Source organism: Homarus americanus, unplaced genomic scaffold (genome assembly GCF_018991925.1).
Source record: "Homarus americanus isolate GMGI-L3 unplaced genomic scaffold, GMGI_Hamer_2.0 scaffold51859, whole genome shotgun sequence".
NCBI classification, from domain to species: Eukaryota; Metazoa; Arthropoda; class Malacostraca; order Decapoda; family Nephropidae; genus Homarus; species Homarus americanus.
The window spans coordinates 11,114,300-11,139,220 of NW_024711292.1; the positions used below are offsets into that span (position 1 = coordinate 11,114,300).

General features: G+C 49.6%; 1 protein-coding gene across 1 annotated transcript; it reads right to left on the reverse strand.

Moving 5' to 3' along the window:
* Nucleotides 1-8,540: 8,540 nt before the first annotated feature.
* LOC121867186 (titin-like) lies at nt 8,541-19,508 on the reverse strand. The gene is made up of 3 exons (XM_042367030.1): nt 13,433-19,508; nt 9,211-9,264; nt 8,541-8,870 (listed from the first exon to the last, which is right to left on the reverse strand). Exons 1-3 carry the CDS (start codon nt 18,113-18,115, stop codon nt 8,541-8,543), a joined length of 5,067 nt encoding a protein of 1,688 aa, XP_042222964.1. The 5' UTR covers nt 18,116-19,508.
* Between the last annotated feature and the right edge of the window lie 5,413 nt (nt 19,509-24,921).

The window sequence follows — 24,921 nt, forward strand, 5'->3', positions numbered from 1 at the left end:
GGGTACAGGTGAAGAGGAAGGGGTACAGGTGAAGAGGAAGGGTGGTAGGGTGAAGAGGAAGGTTACAAGGTGAAGAGGAAGGGTACAGGGTGAAGAGAAGGTACAAGAAGAGGAAGGGTACAGGGTGAAGAGGAAGGGTACAGGGGTGAAGAGGAAGGTACAGGTGAAGAGGAAGGGCACAGGATGAAGAGGAAGGGCAAGGAGGGTGAAGAGGAAGGTTACAAGGTGAAGAGGGAAGGTACAGGGGAGAAGAGGAAGGGTACAGGGTGAAGAGGGAAGGGTACAGGGTTGAAGAGGAAGGTTACAGGATGAAGAGGAAGGGTACAGGTGAAGAGGAAGGTACAGGATGAAGAGGAAGGTACAGGGTGAAGAGGAAGGGTACAGGGTGAAGAGGAAGGTTACAGGATGAAGAGGAAGGGTACAGGGCAGGAAGAGGATGGGTACAGGGGAAGAGGAAGGGACAGGGGTGAAGAGGATGGGCAGGGTGAAGGGAAGGGTACAGGTGAAGAGGAAGGGTACAGGGTGAAGAGGGAAGGTACAGGTGAAGAGGAGGGGTACAGGATGAAGAGGAAGGGAACAGGGTGAAGAGGAAGGTTACAAGGTGAAGAGGAAGGGCAGCAGGGTGAAGAGAAGGTACAGGGTGAAGAGGAAGGGTACAGGGGTGAAGAGGAAGGTACAGGGTGAAGAGGAAGGGTACAGGGTGAAGAGGATGGGTACAGGGGAAGAGGAAGGGTACAGGGTGAAGAGGAAGGCACAGGTGAAGAGGAAGGGTACAGGGTGAAGAGGAAGGTTAAGGTGAAGAGGAAGGGCACAGGGGAAGAGGGATGGGGTACAGGGTGAAGAGGAAGGTACAGGGTGAAGAGGAAGGGTACAGGGTAAGAGGATGGGCACAAGGGTGAAGAGGAAGGGCACAGGTTGAAGAGGAGGGGTACAATGTGAAGTGGAAGGGTACAGGGTGAAGAGGGAAGGGCAAGGTGAGAGGGAAGGGTAAAGAAAGGAGAGGAAGGCAGGGGTAAAGAGGAAGGGTTCAATGTTTATCAGGCACTGTCAAGAATTTTGTTGTTGTATCTGACTCATCCATAATGTTGGTTGTGGTAGGGTTGGTTGTTGTTGTGGGGGAGAGGGATGGAGGTGGGCAGTGGAGGGAGGGAGGAGGAGGAAGAAAGGAGGGGTAGTAGTGGTGGCAGGAGGAGGGATCGAGGGGAGAGGGAGGGTGGAAAGGTGTGGGAGGCGGCTATGGTGATAGGCAAGAGGTCATGTGGAAACGAAAAAGCTGTTGGTGTGTGTGTGTGTGTGTGTGTGTGTGTGTGTGTGAAGGTAACAGTCTTATCAACACGAGTAAAAAACGCGTCTGTATGGTCGTGACAATGGGTATGAAGAGGACCCAGGATACCTCAGGATGGGGTAAGATGATATAGGACCGTAATAGGATGGTAAGAATGATGGAGAGTATTAATGGGTGGCAGGATGGTGCTGGCAGGTAAGTAATAGGTAATAACAATTGGGTTACAGATAATAGGAGATAATTAAAAGGAGATAGGTAAGGTGATTAACATATGGGTAATAGGTAATGTGAAGTAGTTAATGAGTAATAGGTCGGCGCAGGGATCCTTCACCAGATCCCAGCAACAGGACCCCATGTCAGAGGGACCTAAGTAACACCCGACAATGACATTCCAAGTGACAACAACAAAGAAAAAAATGCGATGTTGTGTGTGTGTGCGTGTGTGTGTGTGTGTGTGTGTGTGTGTGTGTGTGTGTGTGTGTGTGTGTGTGTGTGTGTGTGTGTGTGTGTGTGTGTGTGTGTGTGTGTGGTGTGGTTTACAAGGGAAGGGATTGAGGGGAAGGAGGAGGAAGAGAAATGAAGGTGGAGAGGAAAGAGGGAAGGAAAGGATGAGAGAGGCGTAGAAGAGGGAGGAAGGAAGGAAGGAAGGAGAGAGAAAGATGGTTGAAGAGGGAAGGGAAGGGAAGATGGGGAGAGGGAGGGTGAGAGGGGAGGGGGAGAAGGGAGGATAAGTGAAGAGAAGGAAGGGGGGGAAGAAGGATGAGCGAAGGGGAGGAAAAAGGGAAGGAGGAAGTAAAGGAAGGTTAGGTGATGAGAAGTGGGGTGTGTAGGGTAATGGAGGAAGGGAGGGGAGGCAAGGGAAAGTAGGAAGAAGGGAGAGGAAGAATAGTAAAAGAAGGAACAGGGCGAAGGAAAGGAGATGACATTTCGGGAAAATTCAAGACCTGTGACTCGCGCCAAACCCGACTCAGCCACGACAAAGAGGACCTAACCACGCCATAAACGACTCCAAGTCATACAAAATTCGACTCACCACGCCAAACCCGACTAAGCACGCCATAAAACGACTACCCACGCTATAAAACGACTAATTGCCAAACCCGACTAAACAGCAGACCCGACTCAACCACGCCATAAAACGACTCATTCACGTCAAATTTAATTCAATCACACAAAACTCGACTCAATGACGTCAGAACTTGACTAATCACGCCAAACCGGCCACACCCCAGCCGACACCTGAGTACTGTGTGAACTGCCTGGAGAACTTAGCAGAGCCCTCAGTAAAGCTTGGATAGACTGCAACTGAATCAAAGTATTTCAACAACGCTCTGTCACTGTATCTGTAAAACCCCGCTGTATCCCTGTACCTGTAACTTTCTGTATCCCTGTACCTGTCATCTCTGTATTCTAAAGTGTTATTCCCTCTATCTAACACCTTGTACCTGTAACCTCTACTAAATCCTCTGTAATTCTTTTATAATTAACGCTCTGTAACCTTTGCATCTGTAATCTCCACTAATACGGCTGATATTACAGTTAGTTTATTACAAAGAGTTAATTACTGCGAGATTGGCAAGTTAGGATACAGTGAATGGGTTACAGGAACAGCTAACAGAAGGACTACTGATGTTCTCCTACTGTAACTGCTCTGTATTCCAACTGCTGACACCCCCTGTACTCTCCCAGCTGCTGACAACATATCTGACCCTTAGTAATCTAGCTGCTGACACTACTCCTTATCCTTTCTGCGTCCCAGCTGCTGACACACTTCTGGTTCTTTTGTATTCTCAACTGCTGACAACGCTCCTGAACGAAACTGCTGACAATGCTTCTTTTTACCTCGCCTGCTGACATCTCCTGACCTCTCCTAGTATTCCCAAACGCTGACAACACTGCACTCTGTATCCCAGCTGCTGACATCTGCTCCTCCTGCATTCTCAAACGCTGACCATATTGCTCTCTGTACCCCAGCTGCTGACATCTCCTGACCCTCCTGACAGCATAATTACATCACAGGGAGGTTAACCTTGTTACCCCCTAATGAATACACGTGTAGAAAGAGTCTTAATTAGTGTAGGTAAAGAGAGAGAGAGAGAGAGAGAGAGAGAGAGAGAGAGAGAGAGACCAGTTTGATTGATGATACAAATGTGGTTAAGAAGGAATATACTATTATTATATTACAAAAGGAACTGAACAGCAATGTGTTGACATAAAATTTCCAGAGGATTAGCAGAAAAACGATCATGCCACATGAATTCTTGAAGGTAAGAATTTAAAAAGCTTCGTTTGCAGCCATGGTCTTGGTGTAACTCTTGTTCTTGTTCCAATATGATTCAATCGTTTGTGTGTGCATACCAGTGTTCACATCCATGACTGAGTGGTTCACAGTTCTGTGCGTGTATCCAAGACCTTGAATATTGCGGAATGCTCTCCACTCATCACTGTGAATGACTGTCCTTGTTGAACCACTTTGAGTATTATAGGAAGAAGGGTGACAGCATCCCTTGTCTCGACTCCATTTTTGCAATTGAAAGGCTCCTGCTCGTATCGACGATACCGAAAACCAAATAGGAGAGTGTGGTGCACGTCCACGATGATGTTTCGGCTATGGGAGAAGCAAGATTCATCAATTTCTACGGTGATCCCAGGTCCGCCAAGTTTGATTGGATTTGCTTCAAAGTACACAGTACAGACCTCCCTAAAAAGCTGCAGCAGTCAATCAACGTTTTCTCGAAAAGGTTCACCTGACGGCCTGCTGCTGTTTCTCCAATATGCTCACTCCAAAGCTACATAACATGAACCCATTTCTGAAGTGAAATATTAGACTGAGTGGATTTATACTTCAGACAGTCTTTTGTTTGGCATTTCCACAGAAAACCATCCTTGGATCTGATGCATTTTGTCCAATTCCTCCAGTTATCACAAGTATCACACTTCACTTCACGCTTTAAAAGTCTGTTTTTTTTGAAGCCACCGAATAACTTTAGAGGAATCATCACACAACAGTGGTGGGACGACAGTTTGGAAGGTATGCCTGCCATGGTCGACTGATGATTATGACTAAACATTTTTGAGCCCACTTACTGTTATATAGTCCTCCTACCTGACTGGAGGGTCCTGACTCCACTAACCTGAAGATTAACAACCGTGGAGGGTCCTGACCCCACCTGAAGAATTGTCACCCCAGGTGTTGCCACCTGAAGAATCGTCGCCTCAGGATATCCCACCTGAAGAATTGTCGCCCTGCCGGGCTCTAGGGTCAGGAGATCCCTTATCTGTATCACTTATGTTACTTGTATATTATTTGTATATCGAAACCCATTCCCCAATTATGTAACTGTATATTTTCAGCATTCTGACTGCTATGCTCTTTCAATAAACCGTTAATTATTATTATTACCACACCACCTGGTGTCTCCATGACCACGTGAGGTCCTTCATATCAACACACGAGGATGAGTTACTACACCACGTGAACACCATACCACCAGATGTCTCCATGACCACGTGAGGTTCCTCATATCACCCGAGGACGAGTTATTACACCACGTGAACACCTCACCACCTGGTGTCTCCGACCAGCCCGGCCATCAACTGTAAACTATAATAATTTGTATGTTCAATCATTGTTCCTTCTATTTTAGTAATGAAAGCTTTTGTTAAACGGGCCACCCACCCCGTGTGTCTTTGTATGTAATAAGTCATTTTTGTCTAATGTATATTTTCAGCCTCGGCCGCTGACTTTTTCAATAAAACCGTTAATTACATATATATATATATATATATATACATATATATATATATTATCACACACACACATGTAAAGACACACACACAGAGACACACACACAGAGACACACACACACACAGTCACGTAATAATACCATCTGTAATGCTCCCCATAAACCTTTCTCACAACTATTGCAAAAATGACAATGAACTGAGAATAAACTTATAAGAATTGCATGGAACTTAGTCCTCTAATGTGTGTGTGTGTGTGTGTGGGGGGGGATTATCTCTTAAGTCGGGGAGAGACATAAGGGTGAGGTACTGAGGAAGAGGAGGTACTGAGGAAGGGAGGAGGTACTGAGGAAGAGGAGGTACTGAGGAAGAGGAGGTACTGAGGAAGAGGAGGTACTGAGGAAGAGGAGGTACTGAAGAAGAGGAGGTACTGAAGGAAGAGGAGGTACTGAGGAAGAGGAGGTACTGAGGAAGAGGAGGTACTGAGGAAGAGGAGGTACTGAAGAAGAGGAGGTACTGAAGAAGAGGAGGTACTGAGGAAGAGGAGGTACTGAGGAAGAGGAGGTACTGGAGGAAGAGGAGGTACTGAAGAAGAGGAGGTACTGAAGAAGAGGAGGTACTGAGGAAGAGGAGGTACTGAAGAAGAGGAGGTACTGAGGAAGAGGAGGTACTGGAGGAAGAGGAGGTACTGAGGAAGAGGAGGTACTGAGGAAGAGGAGGTACTGGAGGAAGAGGGAGGTACTGAGGAAGAGGAGGTACTGAGGAAGAGGAGGTACTGAAGAAGAGGAGGTACTGAGGAAGAGGAGGTACTGGAGGAAGAGGAGGTACTGAGGAAGAGGAGGTACTGAGGAAGAGAGGTACTGGAGGAAGAGGAGGTACTGAGGAAGAGGAGGTACTGAGGAAGAGGAGGTACTGAGGAAGAGGAGGTACTGAGGAAGAGGAGATGAAGAAGAGGAGGTACTTGAGGAAGAGGAGGCATGAGGAAGAGGGAGGGGAGGGGAGGGGGAGGGGGAAGAGGAGGGGGAAGAGGAGGTACTGAGGAAGAGGAGGTCTGAGGAAGAGGAGGTACTGAGGAAGAGGAGGTAAGGAGCTGAAGAAGAGGGAGGTACTGGAGGAGGGAGGTACTGAGGAAGAGGAGGCACTGAGGAAGAGGGAGGTACTGAGGAAGAGGAGGTACTGAGGAAGAGGAGGTACTGAGGAAGAGGAGGTACTGAAGAAGAGGAGGCTGAGGAGAGGAGGTACTGAGGAAGAGGAGGTACTGAGGAAGAGGAGGTACTGAGGAAGAGGAGGTACTGAGGGAGGGGTTGAGGAAGAGGAGGTACTGAGGAAGAGGGAGGTACTGAGGAAGAGGAGGTACTGAGGGAGGAGGTGAGGAAGGGGAGGTACTGAGGAAGAGGAGGTACTGGAGGAAGAGGAGGTACTGAGGAAGGGAGATGAGGAAGAGGAGGTACTGAGGAAGAGAGGACTGGAGGAAGAGGAGTACTGAGGAAGAGGAGGTGCTGAGGAAGAGGAGGCATTGGAGGAAGAGGAGGTACTGAGGAAGAGGAGGTACTGAGAGAGGGAGGTATGAGGAAGAGAGGTACTGAGGAAGAGGAGGTACTGAGGAAGAGGAGGTACTGAGGAAGAGGAGGTACTGAGGAAGAGGAGGTACTGAGGAAGAGGAGGTGACTGAGGAAGAGGAGGTACTGAGGAAGAGGAAGAGGAGGTACTGAGGAAGAGGAGGTACTGAGAAGAGGAGGTGCTGAGGAAGAGGAGGTACTGAGGAAGAGGAGGTACTGAGGAAGAGGAGGATGAGGAAAGGAGGTATGAGGAAGAGGAGGTACTGAGGAAGAGGAGGCTGAGGAAGAGGGAGGTACTGAGGAAGGGGGGTATGGAGGAGGAGAAGAGGGGTCTGAGGAGAGGGGGGGGGGGAGGAGGATGGGAAGAGGAGGTATGGAGGAGAGAGGTGAGGAGGGGAGGTCGAGGAAGAGAGGTACTGAGGAAGAGGAGGTACTGAGGAAGAGAGGTACTGAGGAAGAGGAGGTGGGCTGAGAAGAGGAGGTACTGAGGAAGAGGAGGTACTGAGGAAGAGGAGGTACTGGAGGAAGAGGAGGTACTGAGGAAGAGGAGGTACTGGAGGAAGGAGGAGGTACTGAAGAAGAGGAGGTACTGAGGAAGAGGAGGTACTGAGGAAGAGGGGGTTACTGAGGAAGAGGAGGTATGAGAAGAGGGGGAGGAGGGTGAGGAAGAGGAGGTACTGAGGAAGAGGAGGCTGGAGGAAGAGGGGGCTGAGGAAGAGGGAGGTATGGAGGAAGAGGAGGTCTGAGGAAGAGGAGGGAGAAGGGGGTACGAAGAAGAGGAGGGTCTGGAGGAAGAGGAGGTACTGGAGGAAGAGGGGGTACTGAGGAAGAGGAGGCGAGGGAAGAGGAGGTACTGAGGAAGAGGAGGTACTGGAGGAAGAGGAGGGTACTGAGGAAGAGGAGGTACTGAGGAAGAGGAGGTACTGAGGAAGAGGAGGTACTGAGGAAGAGGAGGTACTGAGGAAGAGGAGGTACTGGAGGCGGAAGAGGAGGTACTGAGGAAGAGGAGGCTGAGAAGAGGGTTAGGAGGAGGCCTGAGGAAGAGGAGGTTGAGGAAGAGGAGGTATGAGAGAGGGTGGAGGAAGAGGAGGTACTGAGGAAGAGGAGGTGCTGAGGAAGAGGAGGTACTGAGGAAGAGGAGGCTGAGGGAGGGAGATAGGGAGGAGGAGGGAGGAAGGGAGGTCTGAGGAAGAGGGGTACTGGGGAGGGGGGAAGGGAGGAGGAGGAAGAGGAGGTGCTGAGGAAGAGGAGGTACTGAGGAAGAGGAGGTACTGAGGGAGGGAGAAGGAGAGGAGGAAAGGAGGAAGAGGAGGTTGAGAAGAGGAGGTATGAGGAAGAGGGTATGAGGAAGAGGAGGTATGAGGGAGGTACTGAGGAAGAGAGGTGCTGAGGAAGAGGAGGTGAAGAAGAGGAGGTAGAGGAAGAGGAGGTACTGAGGAGGGAGGCTTGAGGAAGAGGAGGTACTGGGGGAGGAAGAGGGAGGAAGTGAGGAAGAGGAGGTACTGAGGAAGAGGAGGTACTGAGGAGGGAGAGTGAGGAAGAGGAGGTGCTGGAGGAAGAGGAGGTACTGAGGAAGAGGAGGTACTGAGGAGGGAGAGGAGAAGAGGAGGAAGGAGGAAGAGGGAGGCTGAGAAGAGGAGGTGAGGAAGAGGAGGTACTGAGGAAGAGGAGGTACTGAGGGGAGGTACTGGAAGGGAGGGGAGGGGGAGGGGGGGAGGTATGAGAAGAGGAGGTACTGAGGAAGGGAGGGAGGAAGAGGAGGGAGAAGGGAGGTACTGGAAGCAAAGTACTATGAGGTCAAGGTACCCCAAAAGAGTAGGACTGGAGGCAAGGTGAAAGAAAGGTACTGAGGGCAAGGTATTTTAAAGAAGGTACTGGAGGAAGGCACTCCAGAAGAAGGACTTGGAGGGAAGGTACAGGCTGAGGGCAAGGTACTCCTACAAGAAAGGTACTCAGAGGGCAAGGTACTCCTTAAAGATAGGTACTCTGAGGTCAAGGCACTCCCAGAAGATAGGTACTCTGAGGGTAAGGTACTCCCAGAAGATAGGTACTCTGAGGGCAAGGTACTCCTTGAAGATAGGTACTCTGAGGTCAAGGTACTCCAAGAAGATAGGTACTCTGAGGGCAAGGTACTCCTTGAAGATAGGTACTCTGAGGTCAAGGTACTCCAAGAAGATAGGTACTCTGAGGACAAGGTACTCCTTCGAGATAGGTACTCTGAGGACAAGGTACTCCTTGGAGATAGGTACTCTGAGGGCAAGGTACTCCCGAAGAAAGGTACTCTGAGGGCAAGGTACTCCCAGCAGAGAGGTTACTCCAACGAGGTACAGTACATCGACCAGAAATGTCCTCCAGGTAGGTAGTTCAACCAGGTGGCGTCCAAGAGAAAGGTAGGCTGGCTATTCTGGAAAGCATATAGTCTGGGAAGGAAAGAAGGAAGGAAGGTAGGAAGGAAGGAAGGAAGGAAGGAAGGAAGGAAGGAAGGAAGGAAGGAAGGAAGGAAGGAAGGAAGGAAGGAAGGAAGGAAGGAAGGAAGGAAGGAAGGAAGGAAGGAAGGAGGGGGGGTGTATTGTGTAGAAAGTTCACCTCACAACAATCACACTAATGGCTGGATGTACTTACGTTTCTACTGCTTATTGTTGGCTGTTTCTGCGAGACTGCCGCGTCATTGTTGTTCTGGAAGGAGGAAGGGAAAAGGTCGTCATCTTTGGGTAGGTTATCTTTAGGTTATCTTTTACGTTCGTTTTGTTTTGTTTTCCTTATCACTCTGTCATCTTGATTATCACAATGAGTTATTAAAGGAAAGACAAACCTGACTTCTGGTTAAGACTATTTAATCCAAGATATGTGTGTGTGTGTGTGTGTGTGTGTGTGTGTGTGTGTGTGTGTGTGTGTGTGTGTGGTGATATAACAAGTGAGAGAGACACATAACAGTTGTAAACCTTAAATGTATCACAATACATAACACAGTAACACCACCCCTGACACATCTGAGGTCTTCACACACCACATGTACTGTACACAAACTACTGGGAAGGAGCTGGTTGACAATGTACCAGGAGGGGTATACACACATTAATACCGAACTATATACCGTACTGTATTCTTGCTAGTTAGGGTATTACATGTGAGACTGTCTTGATGAGAGGGTTTAACAGATTTCTGAGAAAAGGGATACTACCGGGGACAGTGTCTGGGTACTACCGGGGACAGTGTCTGGGTACTACCAAGAGCAGTGTCTCCTGTACTACCGGGGACAGTGTCTAGGTATTACCGGGGACAGTGTTTGGTTACTACAGGGGACAGTGTCTGAATACTACCGGGGACAGTGTCTGGGTATTACCGGGGACAGTGTCTGCTACTGCCGGATATGTTACCTGGGTACTACCGGAAACAATGTCTGGGTATTACCGGGGACAGTGCCTGGTTACTACCGGGGACAATGTCTAGGTACTACCGTGGTCTGTGTACTACCGAAGACAGTGTCTGGGTACTGCCGTGGTTTGTGTACTACCGGGGACAGTGTCTGGGTGCTACTGGGGACTATGTATGGGTATATGGGTACTAACAGAGACAGTGTCTGAATATTACCAGGTACAGTGTCCTGGTACTATTGGCGACAGTACCAGCAATTACAATAATACTTGAACAAATAAAACATGACACTTCCTAACCACAGTGAGGGCCACCGGGCACTACTGGGGCACTACCGGGGAACTACTGGGGCACTACCGGGGCACTACTGGGAACCACTGGGGCTCACTACTGGGGCAACATACTGGGGCGCTACCAGGGCACTACTGGGGCACTACCAGGCACACTGGGGGGGGGCACTACTGGGGCACTGGCCGGGGCTACAACTGAGTGGTAGAGGGAGTGAGGGTGGGATAGAGGGGCACAAGTTGTTTGGTGAAGGAGGAAGGTGGTTGGTGGTGAGGGGGGAGGGGATGTTGGTGGTGAGGGGGGTGTGATGTTGGTGGTGAGGGGGAGTGTGTGTGATGTTGGTGGTGGGGAGGAGGTGTGATGTTGGTTGTGAGGAGGAGGTGTGTGATGTTGGTGGTGTGGGGGAGGGAGGTGTGATGTTGGTGGTGAGGGGGGATGTGGTGATGGTGGGAGGGGGAGGGAGGTGTGTGATGGTGTGGGGGAGGTGTGGATGCTGGTGGGGGGGGAGGTGGTGTGATGTTGGTGGTGAGGGGGAGTGTGTGTGATGTTGGTGGTGAGGGGTGGATGTTGTGGTGAGGGTGTGGTGTGATGTGGTGAGGGGGGAGGGAGGTGTGATGTTGGTGAGGGGAGGTGTGTGATGTTGGTGGTGAGGGGGGTGATGTGGTGGTGGGAGGGTGTGATGTTGGTGGCGATGGTGTGATGTTGGTGGTGTGGGGGGAGGTGTGATGTTGGTGAGGGGAGGTGTGTGATGTTGGTGGTGAGGGGGTGTGATGTTGGTGGTGAGGGGTGTGTGTGATGTTGGTGGTGGGGGTGGTGGTTGGTGATGTTGGTGGATGTTGGGGTGTGGGGGGGTGAGGTGTGTGATGTTGGTGGTGAGGGGGGGTGGTGTGTGATGTTGGTGGTGAGGTGGATGTTGGTGGTGAGGTGGGGAGGGAGTGTGGTGTGAGGGGAGGGAGGTGTGGATGTTGGTGGAGAGGGAGGTGTGTGGATGTTGGTGGGAGGGGAGGGTGTGATGTTGGTGGTGAGGGGAGGGAGGTGTGTGGATGTTGGTGAGGGGGGAGGGAGGTGTGTGATGTTGGTGGTGAGGGGGGGTGGGATGTTGGTGGTGGGGGGGAGGGAGGTGTGGATGTGGTGTGTGGTGATGTTGTTGGTGAGGGGGGGGTGTGATGGTGAGGGGAAGAGGTGTGTGTGGTGGTAGAGGTGTGTGTGGTGATGGTGGTGAGGGGGTGGTGTGTGATGTTGGTGGTGAGGTTGGGTGGGGGAGGAGGGTGTGATGTTGGTGGTGAGGGGGGGAGGAGGTGTGTGAGTTGGTGGTGAGGGGAGGAGGGTGGTGGGGGGAGGTGTGTGATGTTGGTGGGAAGGGAGATGGGTGAGGGGGAGGTGTGTGATGTTGATGTGAGGAGGGGGGGAGGTCAGGATGTTGGTGGTGAGGGGAGGGAGGTGTGTGATGTTGGTGAGGAGGGAGGTGTGTGGTGATGGTGGTGGGGGTAGGGAGGGTTTGGATGTTGGTGGTGAGGGGGGGGAGGTGTGTGATGTGGTGGTGGAGGTGTGTGATGGTGAGGAGATAGGGAGGTTTGTGATGTGGTGGTGGTGATGGGGTGAGGAGGGAGGTGTGTGGTGATGGTGGTGGTAGGAGGGTGAGAGGGGGAGGTGTGTGGATGTTGGTGGTGAGGGGGATGGGTGTTGGTGGTGGTGGGGGAGGTGTGGGAGGTGTTGATGTGGTGAGGGGAGCAAAGATGTTGGTGGTGAGGGGGAGGCCGGGAGGGAGAGGAGGGAGGGAAGGGGGAAGGACAGGACGGAGGGCAGGGGAGTGAGGGAAGGAGATAAGGGAGGAGGGAGGAGGAAAGCAAAAGCCGGAAGATGGTTGTTTGAGGACTTTGAGGAGGTGGACTTCAAACAGGGAACAAGGTGGTGGGGTGAGGGGGTGATGGAGGGGGGGCTGGAGTGGAGGGAAGAGGAGTTATGGGAGAGGGGTAGGTGCGGGGGGGGGGCAACCTCGTCACCGGTCTGAAAAAGTAACAACGTCACAAAAGGTTTCTAGGGAATGAACCCCAGGACGTTAAGATTTATGAATCCCTGGTGAAGCCTTCGTGGAGGGGGGGGGGGCGACACTCTGGGATGGGCGACTTTGGGAATATGGACTCTACTTTAGGGAGGAGGCAACTCTTACTCTGGGGGTGCTCGGGGTTGTACTTTACTCGGGGTACTATAATTTGTGGACTACTGGGAGTACAGACAAGAACTTAACAAAGTAAGACTTCAAAGCGGCTAACACCTAGCAGTGGTCGGGAAATGGAGCACACATATACAAAAGGAATAATTGATCTTAAAATTGAAGTAACATCCAAAATTAAAGACAATGAAACGGATGATCGTAGGAAGACTTTTGTATTCATATAAAAGTTCTTCAGAAAAAGTAAAAGCACTAAGTAGGGAGTTTATCATAGCCTGGATCAATAGGTACAGTATTCCTTAGGCATTATGTATCGCTATAGAAAGTGAGTCAAGTAAGCACCAGGTATAACAAGTGTCACTGGGCCTCACCCAGGTACTTGTGGACCAGGCGTACAAGTGGTTCTCGGTGTATTATTTTTGTTGGGGTTTATTTCTTTACTTGTGGTGTTTTGGGGGAACAGCATAACAGAGATCTCGACTGTTCGGGTGGTGCAGGAAAACCCGCGTCCCTCCAGGCACTACAACAAGACACACACACGCTGTAGTGTTACTAAAGGCAGCAATGAACAGCTCCAGTGGTACTGTTCCTCTACAATTTCTCACAGATACATTTCAAAGTCTGGATGATATAATTACACATATTACGTTACTAGCCGAGCAGTTCATGCAACAAGCAATTTGAAAATTAGCAGAGCAGAGTGAAGTGCAACATGCAAGGACGATAACAAGATAATGTGGTCATGGACTGAGAGGAAGAGAGAGAATCATGCAATCTGGTCCATCCTGGTGGATGAGTCATCATGAGGAGGAACAAGACAACAAAGCACGGTCGCTCTCACGGACGCCACGACCAAGGACACATTGCTTGTACAGGGCACTGACGCCACCAACACACCCAGGGTAATGTCATGCGCATACCGGAGGACGCCGCCAGGCAGGACAAGGGTCAGGGTCAGGTCATGCGAGCACGGAGGGTGGTGGCGTCGGGTCAGCCGGCGCTCCTGACCTCTTTCTCGATGTGTAAGGCTGTGTGCCATATGGTGAAGGCCAAGCGGTGCAGTACCCCAGCGTCCATCCTGGGGTCAGACCGCGCTCGCCGGCGTCGCTGACGGACGTTATTGCTACCTTCAGATCTCACCGAGGATCCTAGTGAATCCCACGAAGATCTGCAGGATGATCCTAGCGAGTTCCATGAGGCTGAAGGAGCGACACGACCAATCTGTGCCGCCCGAGGCAGAGTCGCCGGGGGGGACTCTGGTGTGGAGCTGATCAGTGAAGGTATAGAGGAGTAAACTTCCTCGTTGTCTGGCCGGTGTTGTCGTGGCCAGGTCGGCGCCGACTGCGTCAACAGGTTCTCCGGGCTAGGGCTGGGGCTGGTGCTGCTCCCCCCAGGGTACGACATCCTCTGGTTAGAGGCTGACGATACTCGAGGAGTTCGAGCGGGAAGGACGGGAGGGGAGACCACAGACCCGGGAGACATCAGTGGGTTGTGGGATCCTACGGGTCCTGTGGTGAGGCGAGGCGGAGGTAGAGGGGGAGGAGCGTCGTCCACACGCCGGCGGTACCTAAGAGGTGCTGGCAGAGGTGGAACTGGGCGGGAGTAAGATGCTTCACTCACGCTCTGATACACAGGATCGTCAGTAGTCGTCAGGCTGGAGTAGATCTCATCCTCGCTGGGTCCTCCACTACGACCCTCTTCACTTGGGTATTCCAGACTTGAATATATTCCGTCGTCGTCCCCAGGCGTCCAGCGGAACTGGGGAGGCGCCGGAGGGTCTCGTCGGGCTCCTCGACGTGGAAGTGATTGGTATTTACCGTCGTTCTCCTTCTCTCTTCTCTTCGGCAGCGACTGGTACTTGGGCTCACCTTTAGAGCCTTTTTTCGATGAAGACTGAGATTTTGATTCATTGTCTCGCTCTCTGAAGGTTCGTTTTGTTGGCGAGTGATACTTGTCTCCCTTGATAGTTCTCTTAGGCCCCGCCAAGGCCTTAGCATCCTGTTCCAGTTTCCTTTGTTGCAGCAGCTGGTAATTCGACTTCACATCTTGGATCATCTGCGGAGTCACAGCCTGGTAGACCGGATCGGCATCCAGGGCGTCGGGAGACGACTGATAAAGAGGCTCACTGGCGCTCATCTTTGGTGGTGAAGACTGGTACAAGGGTTCGGCTTCATCAGCCTTCAGAGGTGACATCGGTGAAGGCATCGTATGATACAGAGGGTCACTCTCACTTACTGTTGGAGGGATGGGCTGGAACGATGGCTCAGGCATTTTTATCTTAGGAGGAATTCCTTCATATAGAGGTATAACCCCTGGCACCTTGGCGGGAACTGGCTCAGTTCCTGTTAACTTCGCTGGGATACTCTCATAGAGCGGTATGTTACCTACCACTTTGGGGACCTGTACTTGGTGCAACGGGTCGCTTTGGTACACCTTAGGAGGTATGGGTTGATAGAGGAGATCAGTGGTGCGTGGTATTGGAGGCGCCGTCGTGTAAGGAACGTCACTTCCATCACTTCCATGGGTTCTTGGAGGAAGGGACTGTAGCTTTGGCTGACTCTGCACCACATGATGATAGTCGCCACTGACAGGAGGCAGAGGGTGGCTCTCACCATCGGGTTTCCTAAGAGGCATAGGTGTATACACCTGTTCATAATTGGGTTTTATTGTTGGAATTGGTCGGAACTCGTAGTCATACATGGGTACCGGTGGCTGGAATGAGGTCTCGGATTCATGTTTGATTGTAGGTATAGGTTGGAACTCGTAGTCGGACCCTCTTGGGGGAAGAGATTGATACTTTCCTTCCCCATCAGGTCGTCTTGGAGGTAATGGTTGATACTTGGCCTCGACCTCAGGTCGTCTTGGAGGAAGAGGCTGATACTTGGACTCGACTTCAGGACGTCTTGGAGGAAGTGGCTGATACTTGGACTCGACTTCAGGTCGTCTTGGAGGAAGTGGCTGATATTTGGCCTCGACTTCAGGTCGTCTTGGAGGAAGTGGCTGATACTTGGCCTCGACCTCGGGTCGTCTTGGAGGAAGTGGCTGATACTTGGCCTCGATCTCGGGTCGTCTTGGAGGAAGTGGCTGATACTTGGCCTCGACGTCGGGTCGTCTTGGAGGAAGTGGCTGATACTTGGGCTCGACCTCGGGTCGTCTTGGAGGAAGTGGCTGATACTTGGCCTCGACCTCGGGTCGTCTTGGAGGAAGTGGCTGATACTTGGCCTCGACTTCAGGTCGTCTTGGAGGAAGTGGCTGATACTTGGCCTCCCCGTCGGGTCTCCTCGGCGGCAGCTGTTGATACTTGGGCTCGATATCAGGCCTTGGCGGTAAAGGCTGGTACTTGGGCTCAATATCGGGTCTTCTTGGTAGGTGTTGTTGGTACATCTCAGCCTCAGGGGGTGAGGGGTGGTACCTGGCCTCTCCGTTGGGGTGTATGGGTGGTGGCGGCGGCTGGTACTTGCACTCCCCGTCAGGATGTCTCGGCGGCAGCTGTTGGTACTTGGGTTCGATATCGGGTCTTGGTGGTAAAGGCTGGTACTTGGGCTCAATATCGGGTCTTGGTGGCAATGGCTGATATTTAGGTTCAATATCGGGCCTTGGCGGTAGTGGTTGATATTTAGGTTCGATATCGGGTCTCGGTGGTAAGGGTTGGTATTTGGGTTCAATATCCGGCCTGGGTGGTAGCGACTGGTATCGGGGCTCGATATCGGGCCTCGGGGGTAATGGCTGGTATCTGGGATCAGGATCTGGTCGCCTAAGTGGTAACTGTGTGTATTTCGGTTCAATATCTGGCCTAGGTGGCAGTGGTTGGTATTTAGGTTCGATATCCGGCCGTGGTGGGGCCTGTTGGTATCGAGGCTCGATATCGGGTCTTCTGGGTGGAAGCTGCTGGTATTTGGGCTCGATATCGGGTCTCCTAGGAGGCAACGGCTGATATTTGGGATCGATATCAAACCTTCTCGGTGGAGGGTGTTGGTACCGTGGTTCAATATCGGGCCTCGGTGGAGGGATGTAATGGTATCTTTGGTGATCAGCATCGTGCCTCTTGGGAGGTATCGTCTGATACCTGGGGCCGGTATCATACCTCTTGGGTGGTGGGAGTGGCTGGTACCTTAAGTCGATGCCAAATTTCTTAGGTGGTACGGTGGGGTATCTTTGCTCCATGTCACGTCTCTTTGGGGGCACGGTTTGGTATTTCGCCTCCGCCTCATACCTCGGCGGTGGTAGTGGGTAGTATCGCAAGTCAAGTTCTTCTCTCTTTGGGGGTAGCGCTTGGTACTTGGGATCTATATCGTACGCCCTTGGGGGTGGTACCGCATGTTGGTATCTGGAGTGATCTGGATCATGTCTCTTCTGGGGGAAGGTCTGATACTTAAGGTCCACTTCAGGTCGCTTCGGGGGCAACATTTCGTATTTGGGATCAATATCGTACTTCTTCGGGGGCGGCGGCGGCGGCTGGTACTTGAGGTCGGCGGTGTTCCTCCTCTTTGGTGACAGAGATTGATGGAAGCTACACTCAGGGTCACGCCTTTTGGGGGACCCGGGAAGGTGACCTGGCCCCATATCTCGTTTTTTCGGTGAGGAGGGAAGAGCTCCTGGCCCCACGTCGCGTCTCTTGGGCGACGATGATTGATGGCTTGATTCGGTGCTGCGTCTCTTAGGGGACGATGGATGATGTGAGGACGACTCTGCATCACGTCTTTTGGGAAATGTTTGATACCTGGGCTCTGTATTGTGTCTCTTCGGCAGCGACTGGTACTTCGGATCTCCCTCACTCTTCCTGCTCACCGCCTGGTATCTCGCCTCTCCCTCGTGTCTTCTCGGAAGTGACCGGAATTTTGGCTCTGTGTCGTGTCTTTTCGCCGAGCTCTGATTCTTAGAATCTCCGTCTTTGGGAGATCGCTTGGAAGCCTGATCCTTGGAAGGCCGTCGAGGCAATGACTGATAGTCAGGGTCCCTCCGGCGGGGTTTGCCCTCCCCATCTCTACGCTTAGTCGATGATTTGAGCTTTGGTTCTCCCACGCTAGATGACGTCGTCGGTGGTATCGCGTCTTTCGTCCCACTTTTACTACGGGGCAGAGAGCCAATTGTTATTGGGAGGGATGTGATGGTTTCGCCGGTATTCCCTTCACTCAAGTTTCTCCGGTGTGATTTAGGGAGTGCCGGGGAGTTGATCCCTAACTGCTCTGCCGCTGTTGGGCCTGAAGATCCCGGTGGGGTTGTCCTGGCCAACAAGTGGAACCCCACACCCAGGGCCCTGCTGAGGTGGCCAGGGCGGTTGTGTCTGGGAAGGGAGTAAAACCCAGACACGGGTCTACTGGCTGCCGGTGGTGGCTGGTATACTGGTAGTGAGGCATGAGCTGATGTAGGGGGCGCCGCTACGCGTGCTGCCCCACAAGTGGGTATCCCAGCAGAAGGAGCGCCAAAAGCAATTGCCCCAAGAGTTGTCCCTCCTGCAGTAGTTGGTACCAGACTAGGTTGTGTATATCCTGCTGATGTTACCTCCGCTGCAGTGGAGGCAGGAGGTAACCCTGTTTTACCGGAGTTCCTTCCGTTGTTGTTATTGTTATTATTATTGTTGTTATTAAAGATGCTAAGTGTAGCACTGGGGAAACCGGCGAAGCTGTTCTGTCGACGGAACACCCTCGGGACGGCCCGACGGGGGGGCTGAGCCGGTGGTGGTTGGCTCATCACGCCCCTGGGAGGCTACACTTCCTCCAACACAACTTCACCAATACTCCTTCAGAGAGGCTGTTTATCCACTTCAACCAGCCTGCAGCCCTCGGCCTTACTCCTACCAGCTGAGCCGTTTAACAGCCTCAACAAACAAATGATACGCGTCCTTACGCAGACACGGGAACAAAAACCAAGACAAATCACAGCCTCCTTCTACCCTCCTCCATCAATTAATCATGCGAAGCTTTGAACTAATGGGGAAGTAATGATCGCCACGAGACCTGTCATTTAAATAGCACCTCCACTTGTCACTGACTGACGCCGAGCTAAAGACTCATCGCCACACTCGCCAATCAACCAACCTCCACCAACACAACTGTCACACGCAAATACTAAATAATTAAAGAGCCTAAACACTAATGAATAAAGGACTTCTTAGCCTGTGACTTCAATAATACCCTTTGTCGGCCAATAAGATGACCAGAGATTATAAAGGAAGTGTTTTATCAGTGAGCCTATACAATATATATATGTGTGTGTGTAAATATATATATGTATATGACCTACAACGATTGTGAGTCGATGAAGTGAGCAGCACCAGGAGTCAACCAATGATCTTACAGTCCAAGCTCGGTAAGTTCACTGAGAGGACCGACCAATGAGTGACGAGTTCACGTCTTGGAAGTAAGTATTATGGGGGGATGGGGGTCACCTTATTACCAAAGGTGTCTGAACACACTAAATGAGCGAGTTTAAGGGGGTAGGAGCTTACAAGAACGCGCATCCACCCCCTCGTACTTACAAAAAATGCAACCACGAACACTTACAAGACGCAGCCACCACCTTACAAAATATACGACCACAGTATAAGGTACAAAAACTCAACTACTGTACGTATAATTAAGAAAACGTAACCACGTAATATTCATAACTACACTTACAAAAACGTATCTCTTTTTTTTTTTAGTGAATCACCGCGAAATCAAACGAGTCTTTTTATTGTTATAATTACACTCTGACGAACAACAACTTACAATTACAAAAAACAATAAGATTTGGATTGTCTAAATATTACAAATGTCGTCCTTGAAGGGTGAGACGTGACCAGGGGAGCGTGTAGCAGCTTCTTCTCTTCTGCCGGACCCTAAACCACATCTACCACCTCTTTATTAAGCTCGTTCAACATTAACTAGTCATCAGTATTGAGCGGGAATGACTGGTGACGTGAGCAGCCTTGAAGATATGTGACATCATCATCATCATCGTTGTCGTCACACACAAACACCCCCAAAATTGATTGTTTCGACGAAGGATCAAAACCTCTTCCTTCAACACTACTAACAGTATGACAAACAAACGTAGAAAATGACGATACAAAACACAGACTACCGTTTTTTACCTAATATACGTTGTTGAAATATCAAAATCTACTTCATGGTGAGCTATTATTTACTTGTTTAGCGTTTTATTTCTCTTTACTTCTGGCGTTATTTATGAGTCTCGTGATTGTAAAACTATTATGCAACGTCATTAACGTACTGACTACTACTGCAGGTCATCAACTACACGACTCATCACCGCTACCACCACCAGCACGGCGTCGTAAAGGCACATTGATCTACGATCTCACCCAACTCGAGTCTTCCTCCTAACGCGACTCGGGTCCATGATTGATGAGAAATGTGCATGAACACTCGTCGCCGTGGCTGTTCCTTGCTGGGGGTCCTCTGGCACGCCACACCGGTCAACTAGCTGCACCAGCCACCACCCCCACCACCGCCACCAGCAGCAGCAGCAGCAACAGCAGCAACAACAGCAGTAGTAGTAACAGCGGCAGCAGCGGTACAGTATAGAGGAGGGTGATGCAGCTGCCGAGGACTGTCTACTTCCATCGTCTGTTGTGGGATTCTACGCCATTACATGCCGATGGCGTCTTCACTACTGACAACAGCGACGAAGAAGGGGGAGGAGGAGGTGGTAGTGGTTGTGGACAGGAAGCTTCTGAGAGGAGGGGGATGGCAGCCATCTGGTAGCGAGCCTCTGCCAGAGGTGGTAGATGTTGGGGGTGTCTGGTGATGAAGTCTGCTGGATGGTGGTGCTGGCGCTCCTGACCCCTTAGATATCCTGATGCTTAGGTGCTGCTGCTGCTGCCCGGACCTGGCGGTATTGGTTCCTCGTGATGCTGGTATCTAGTGATACCAGACTGTGGTATTATTTGTTTCTGAGGAACGGCGGTAGGTTGGTGTTATCCTGGTACTTTAGTGGTGGGGTGCCTGGTACCTGGTGGCGAGAATACTGGGTACTGGTACTAACTCAAGCTGTCATCTGCGGCACCTGGGAGCCCCGTACTCACTTCCTGTACCCGTGGCCTCCTCCCACACTTCACTTCTCTCCACCTCGTTTCAAGACCTGACTATATTTAAAACAATGCGGATGTATTTTCTTTTACTTCCAGCTCTTACTTTCTTCAGCGGAAGACACAAGTAGGAGTTAGGGAGCCTATCGTAAACGCACTAATTTCCCTTCTCCTTTACTTCACTTCACACTCACACTTCCCGACAGCCCCAGACCTCGACACGGGGACGTCCCCCTCTCTGTCCAAAAACACACCGGGTCAAACCAAACTCAAAACTGGGGTCAGTGGGCTGGGAAGAGGTCAAAGAAAATGTCAGAAGGCCAAGGCTGGTGGCGGAAGGTCCACGCACTGGCACAGACGAGGTCCGCGGCGGCACTGGCACTGTGAGGGAAGGAGGGAGGGAGGGTGAGGAGGAGGCACCAACACCGCCGCCACGACCAGGCATCCTCCACCTCCACCACCACTACAACTCTCCCTTACCCCCAGACGCGCGCACATCGATCCCAACCACACACACACACACACACACACACACACACACACCACACATCTCACTCTCTCTCTCTCTCTCTCTCTCTCTCTCTCTCTCTCTCTCTCTCACCTCCGGAGTATGGAGTTCTCTCACTTTCGGGGTATGAAATTTTCTCACTGCCTCATTCACTTTCCTTCACGATCACCAGGTCACTTTCCCTCGCTAGTCCAGGTCACTTAACTAGATCACTTTCCTTCACTAATACTTGGCTACTTTCTTTAGTAGTACTTGGTCACATACTTCACTGGTACTTGGCTATTTTTCTTCACTCGCAGATCGTCATTTTCCTTCACTAGTACCTTGTTACTTTTCTTCACCAGTACTTGGTTACTTTCCTTCACTTGTACTTGGTTACTTTCCTTCACTAGTATCTGGGCACTTTCTTTCAATAGTACTTGGTTACTTTCCTTCACTTGCATTTGGTTACTTTCCTTCACTAGTACCTGGTCACTTTCCTTCACTAGTATTTGGTCACTTTCCTTCACAAGTATTTGGTCCTTCCTTCACTAGTACTTGGTCACTTTCCTTCACTACTATTTGGTCTACTTTCCTACTGTCATTTGGTCACTTTCCTTCACTAGTATTTGGTTACTCTTCTTGTTCCTTCACTACTATTTGGTCACTTTCCTTCACTACTATTTGGTCACTTTCCTTCACTACTATTTGGTCACTTTCTTCACTACTATTTGGTCCTTTCCTTCACTAGTACCTGGTCACTTTCCTTCACTAATTACCTGGTCACTTTCCTTCCACTAGTACCTGGTTCCTTTCCTTCACTATCTGGTTTCTTTTACCTTGACTTTTCTTCCTATATTTGGTCACTTTCCTTCACAACTATTTGGTCACTTTCCTCCACTAATATTTGGTCACTTTCCTACACTAATATTTGGTCACTTTCCTTCACTACTATTTGGTCACTTTCCTTCACCTAGTACTTGGTCATTAAACTGTCTAAGCGTTGTTGATTTCTTCATAATTAACAACGAAGTTATCATTATTATTATTATTATTATTATTATTATTGTGTGTATTATTATTGTGTATTATTATTTGTGTGTGTGTGTGTGTGTGTGTATTATTATTATTATTATTTCCCTATCTGCGTTTGCTTCACTAGGTCTTATTCTCTTGTCTTGATGTGTCTACTTGGTATGCTTCCCACTGCGGCTGTCTGTGTATTCATGATTTTTAGGTCTAGGTAATTCTGAAGTTTTACTCTCTCTCTCTCTCTCTCTCTCTCTCTCTCTCTCTCTCTCTCTCTCTCTCTCTCTCTCTCTCTCTCTCTCTCTCTCTCTCTCCTGGGTAGCAAAGGAAGAGATTTAAGCTTCAAATCTCCGAGAGAATCAATATAGGTGAGTGTAAGACAAGGTAGCGACATCCACCTAGTCCCCTAGCAGTCACGGCCGCCTCCCCTGGCTTCACCTTACTTTTCCTAGCTTCACCTACCCTCCCCTGACCTTTCCCTCACTTCACCTTACCTTCTCCTACTACCCTTACCTGGCTTCACCTACCCTCCACTAACCTTCTTCTTACCTTTCCTGGCTTCACCTACCCTCCCTAACCTTCCTTGCTTACCTTTCCTGACTTCACCTACCCTCCCCTAACCTTTCCCCTTGCTTCACCTTACCTTTCCTGACTTCACCTACCTCCCTAATCCTCCCCTGGCTTCTAAATGCATCCCTTATTCTCACCTAACCCCTCGTTTCCTGATACCATTTTATATTCGACAGTCACCTGCCCTTACACTCACCCTTATACACTTCATCAGCGTATCCAAATTCTTCTCTATACTCGCTGTCAACACACTCATCCTTATACTCTACCTACCACCTGCCAGTACACCATCCTTACTCCCTAATACTCATCAAAATCTGTTCAGAACCTATACTGATGTTTGTTAAAACCTTTATACTTGTTCTTCACCAACACCCCTATTCTCTTCACCAACACCCTTATATCTCCTGCCTTCTTATTCTCTTCACCCACTTCTTCCCTTATTCTTTTCTCCATACCTTTACTTCCATATACTCTTCTCCAACACCCTTATACTCTTCTCCAACTCCTTACACTCTTTTCCAACACCCTTTATACTCTTTCCATCCCTTATTCTAGTTCCACCAACACCCTTATACTCCTTACAGCACCCTTATACCTCTCTCTTCCAACACCCTTATCTTCTCTTCACACACTTACACTCTTTTCAACACCCTTCTACTCTTCACCAACATCCTTATACTCTTCACCAATACCCTTACCTTTCTCTTCAACACCCTTATACTTTTCACCAACACCCTTATACTTTTCACCACACATATACTCTTTTCCAACACCCTTTTACTCTTCTCCAACTGCCTTACCTCTTTTTCCTTCTACCTTCCTACTCCTCATGCACCCAACACCCCTTATACTCTTCACCAACACCCTTATACTCTTCACCAGCGCTTTTATATACTCTTCTCCAGCTGCGCACTCTTTTCCAGCAACACCCTTACTCTACAACGCTTTTATATACTCTTTACCAATGTACTGCTGCATATACTTTCACAACACCATACTTTTCACCGCACCCTTATACTCTTTCACAACACCCTTATACCTTTCACCAACACCATATACTCTTCACCAACACCCTTATACTTTCTTACCAACACCGCCACTTATTCTTCACCAACACCCTTATACTCTTCTCCAGCACACCTCTTCTCCACGCCCTCTACTCTTTTGCTTATACTCTTCAACAACCTGCCATTATACTCTTCACCAATACATATACCTTTCCTGCTTTTAACTTTTATATATACACCTTTCACTCTTACCCATGCATATACTCTTTTTCAACACCCTTTTACTCTTCACAACTTTGCCTTACTCTTTTCCAACACCTTATACTCTTCCTACATCCTTATACTCTTCACCAACGCCCTTATATTGTCTTCACTTACACCTATTCCAACTCTTCAATAGCACTTAACACCCTTATACTCTTCACCAACACCCTTATACTCTTCACAACACCCTTATACTCTTCACCAACATCCTTATACTCTTCACCAACACCCTTATACTCTTCACCAACACCATATATATTCACAACACCCTTATACTCTTCAGCATCCTTATGCTCTTCTGTACATATACTCTTCTGCTTTCCCTTACTCTTTCACCAACTTACCCTTATATACTCTTCTGTACCCTTATACTCTTCACCCAACATATACTCTTCACCAGCTTGCCTTATATAACCAACTTGCCCTTATATCTTCACCAACATCCTTATACTCTTCACCAACATCTTATACTCTTCACCAACATCCTTTATATATTTTAACACCTTATATACTACCAACATCCTTATACTCTTCACCAACACCTTATATTCTACAAAACAGCCTCGTCTATACTAAAACAAAGTCAAAGTGTATTCCTAAAACTGAAGTCCTCGTTCATACTAGAAAAAATAAACAGACTTCTGTAAATTGCAAAACAAAAACCCTCGTTCATACTAGATTAAAACCTGAGCAGGTTATATTCTCAAAAGCTTACACACACACACACACACACACACACACACACACAAGCCGAGCAGGTTATATTCTCAAAGAAACACACACACACACACACATGCACACATACACACACACACAGTACCAAAATGGCATAGGCTTTGTTATGCTCGCAGACTCAGAGACTCGATGCTTTATTAAATGGACAACATTATTTTCACTGATGACGTCAATGTGTCAACTCCACTCAATTTACTGCTGGGTGGTGTGTGTGTGTGTGTGTGTGTGTGTGTGTGTGTGTGTGTGTGTGTGTGTGTGTGTGTGTGTGTGTGTGTGTATACTCACGTATGTTGACTAAGTGAATTGATTTTTATGCACACACAAACACCAAACTTACATCAACACCATATTCACATTTCACACTCGTTGA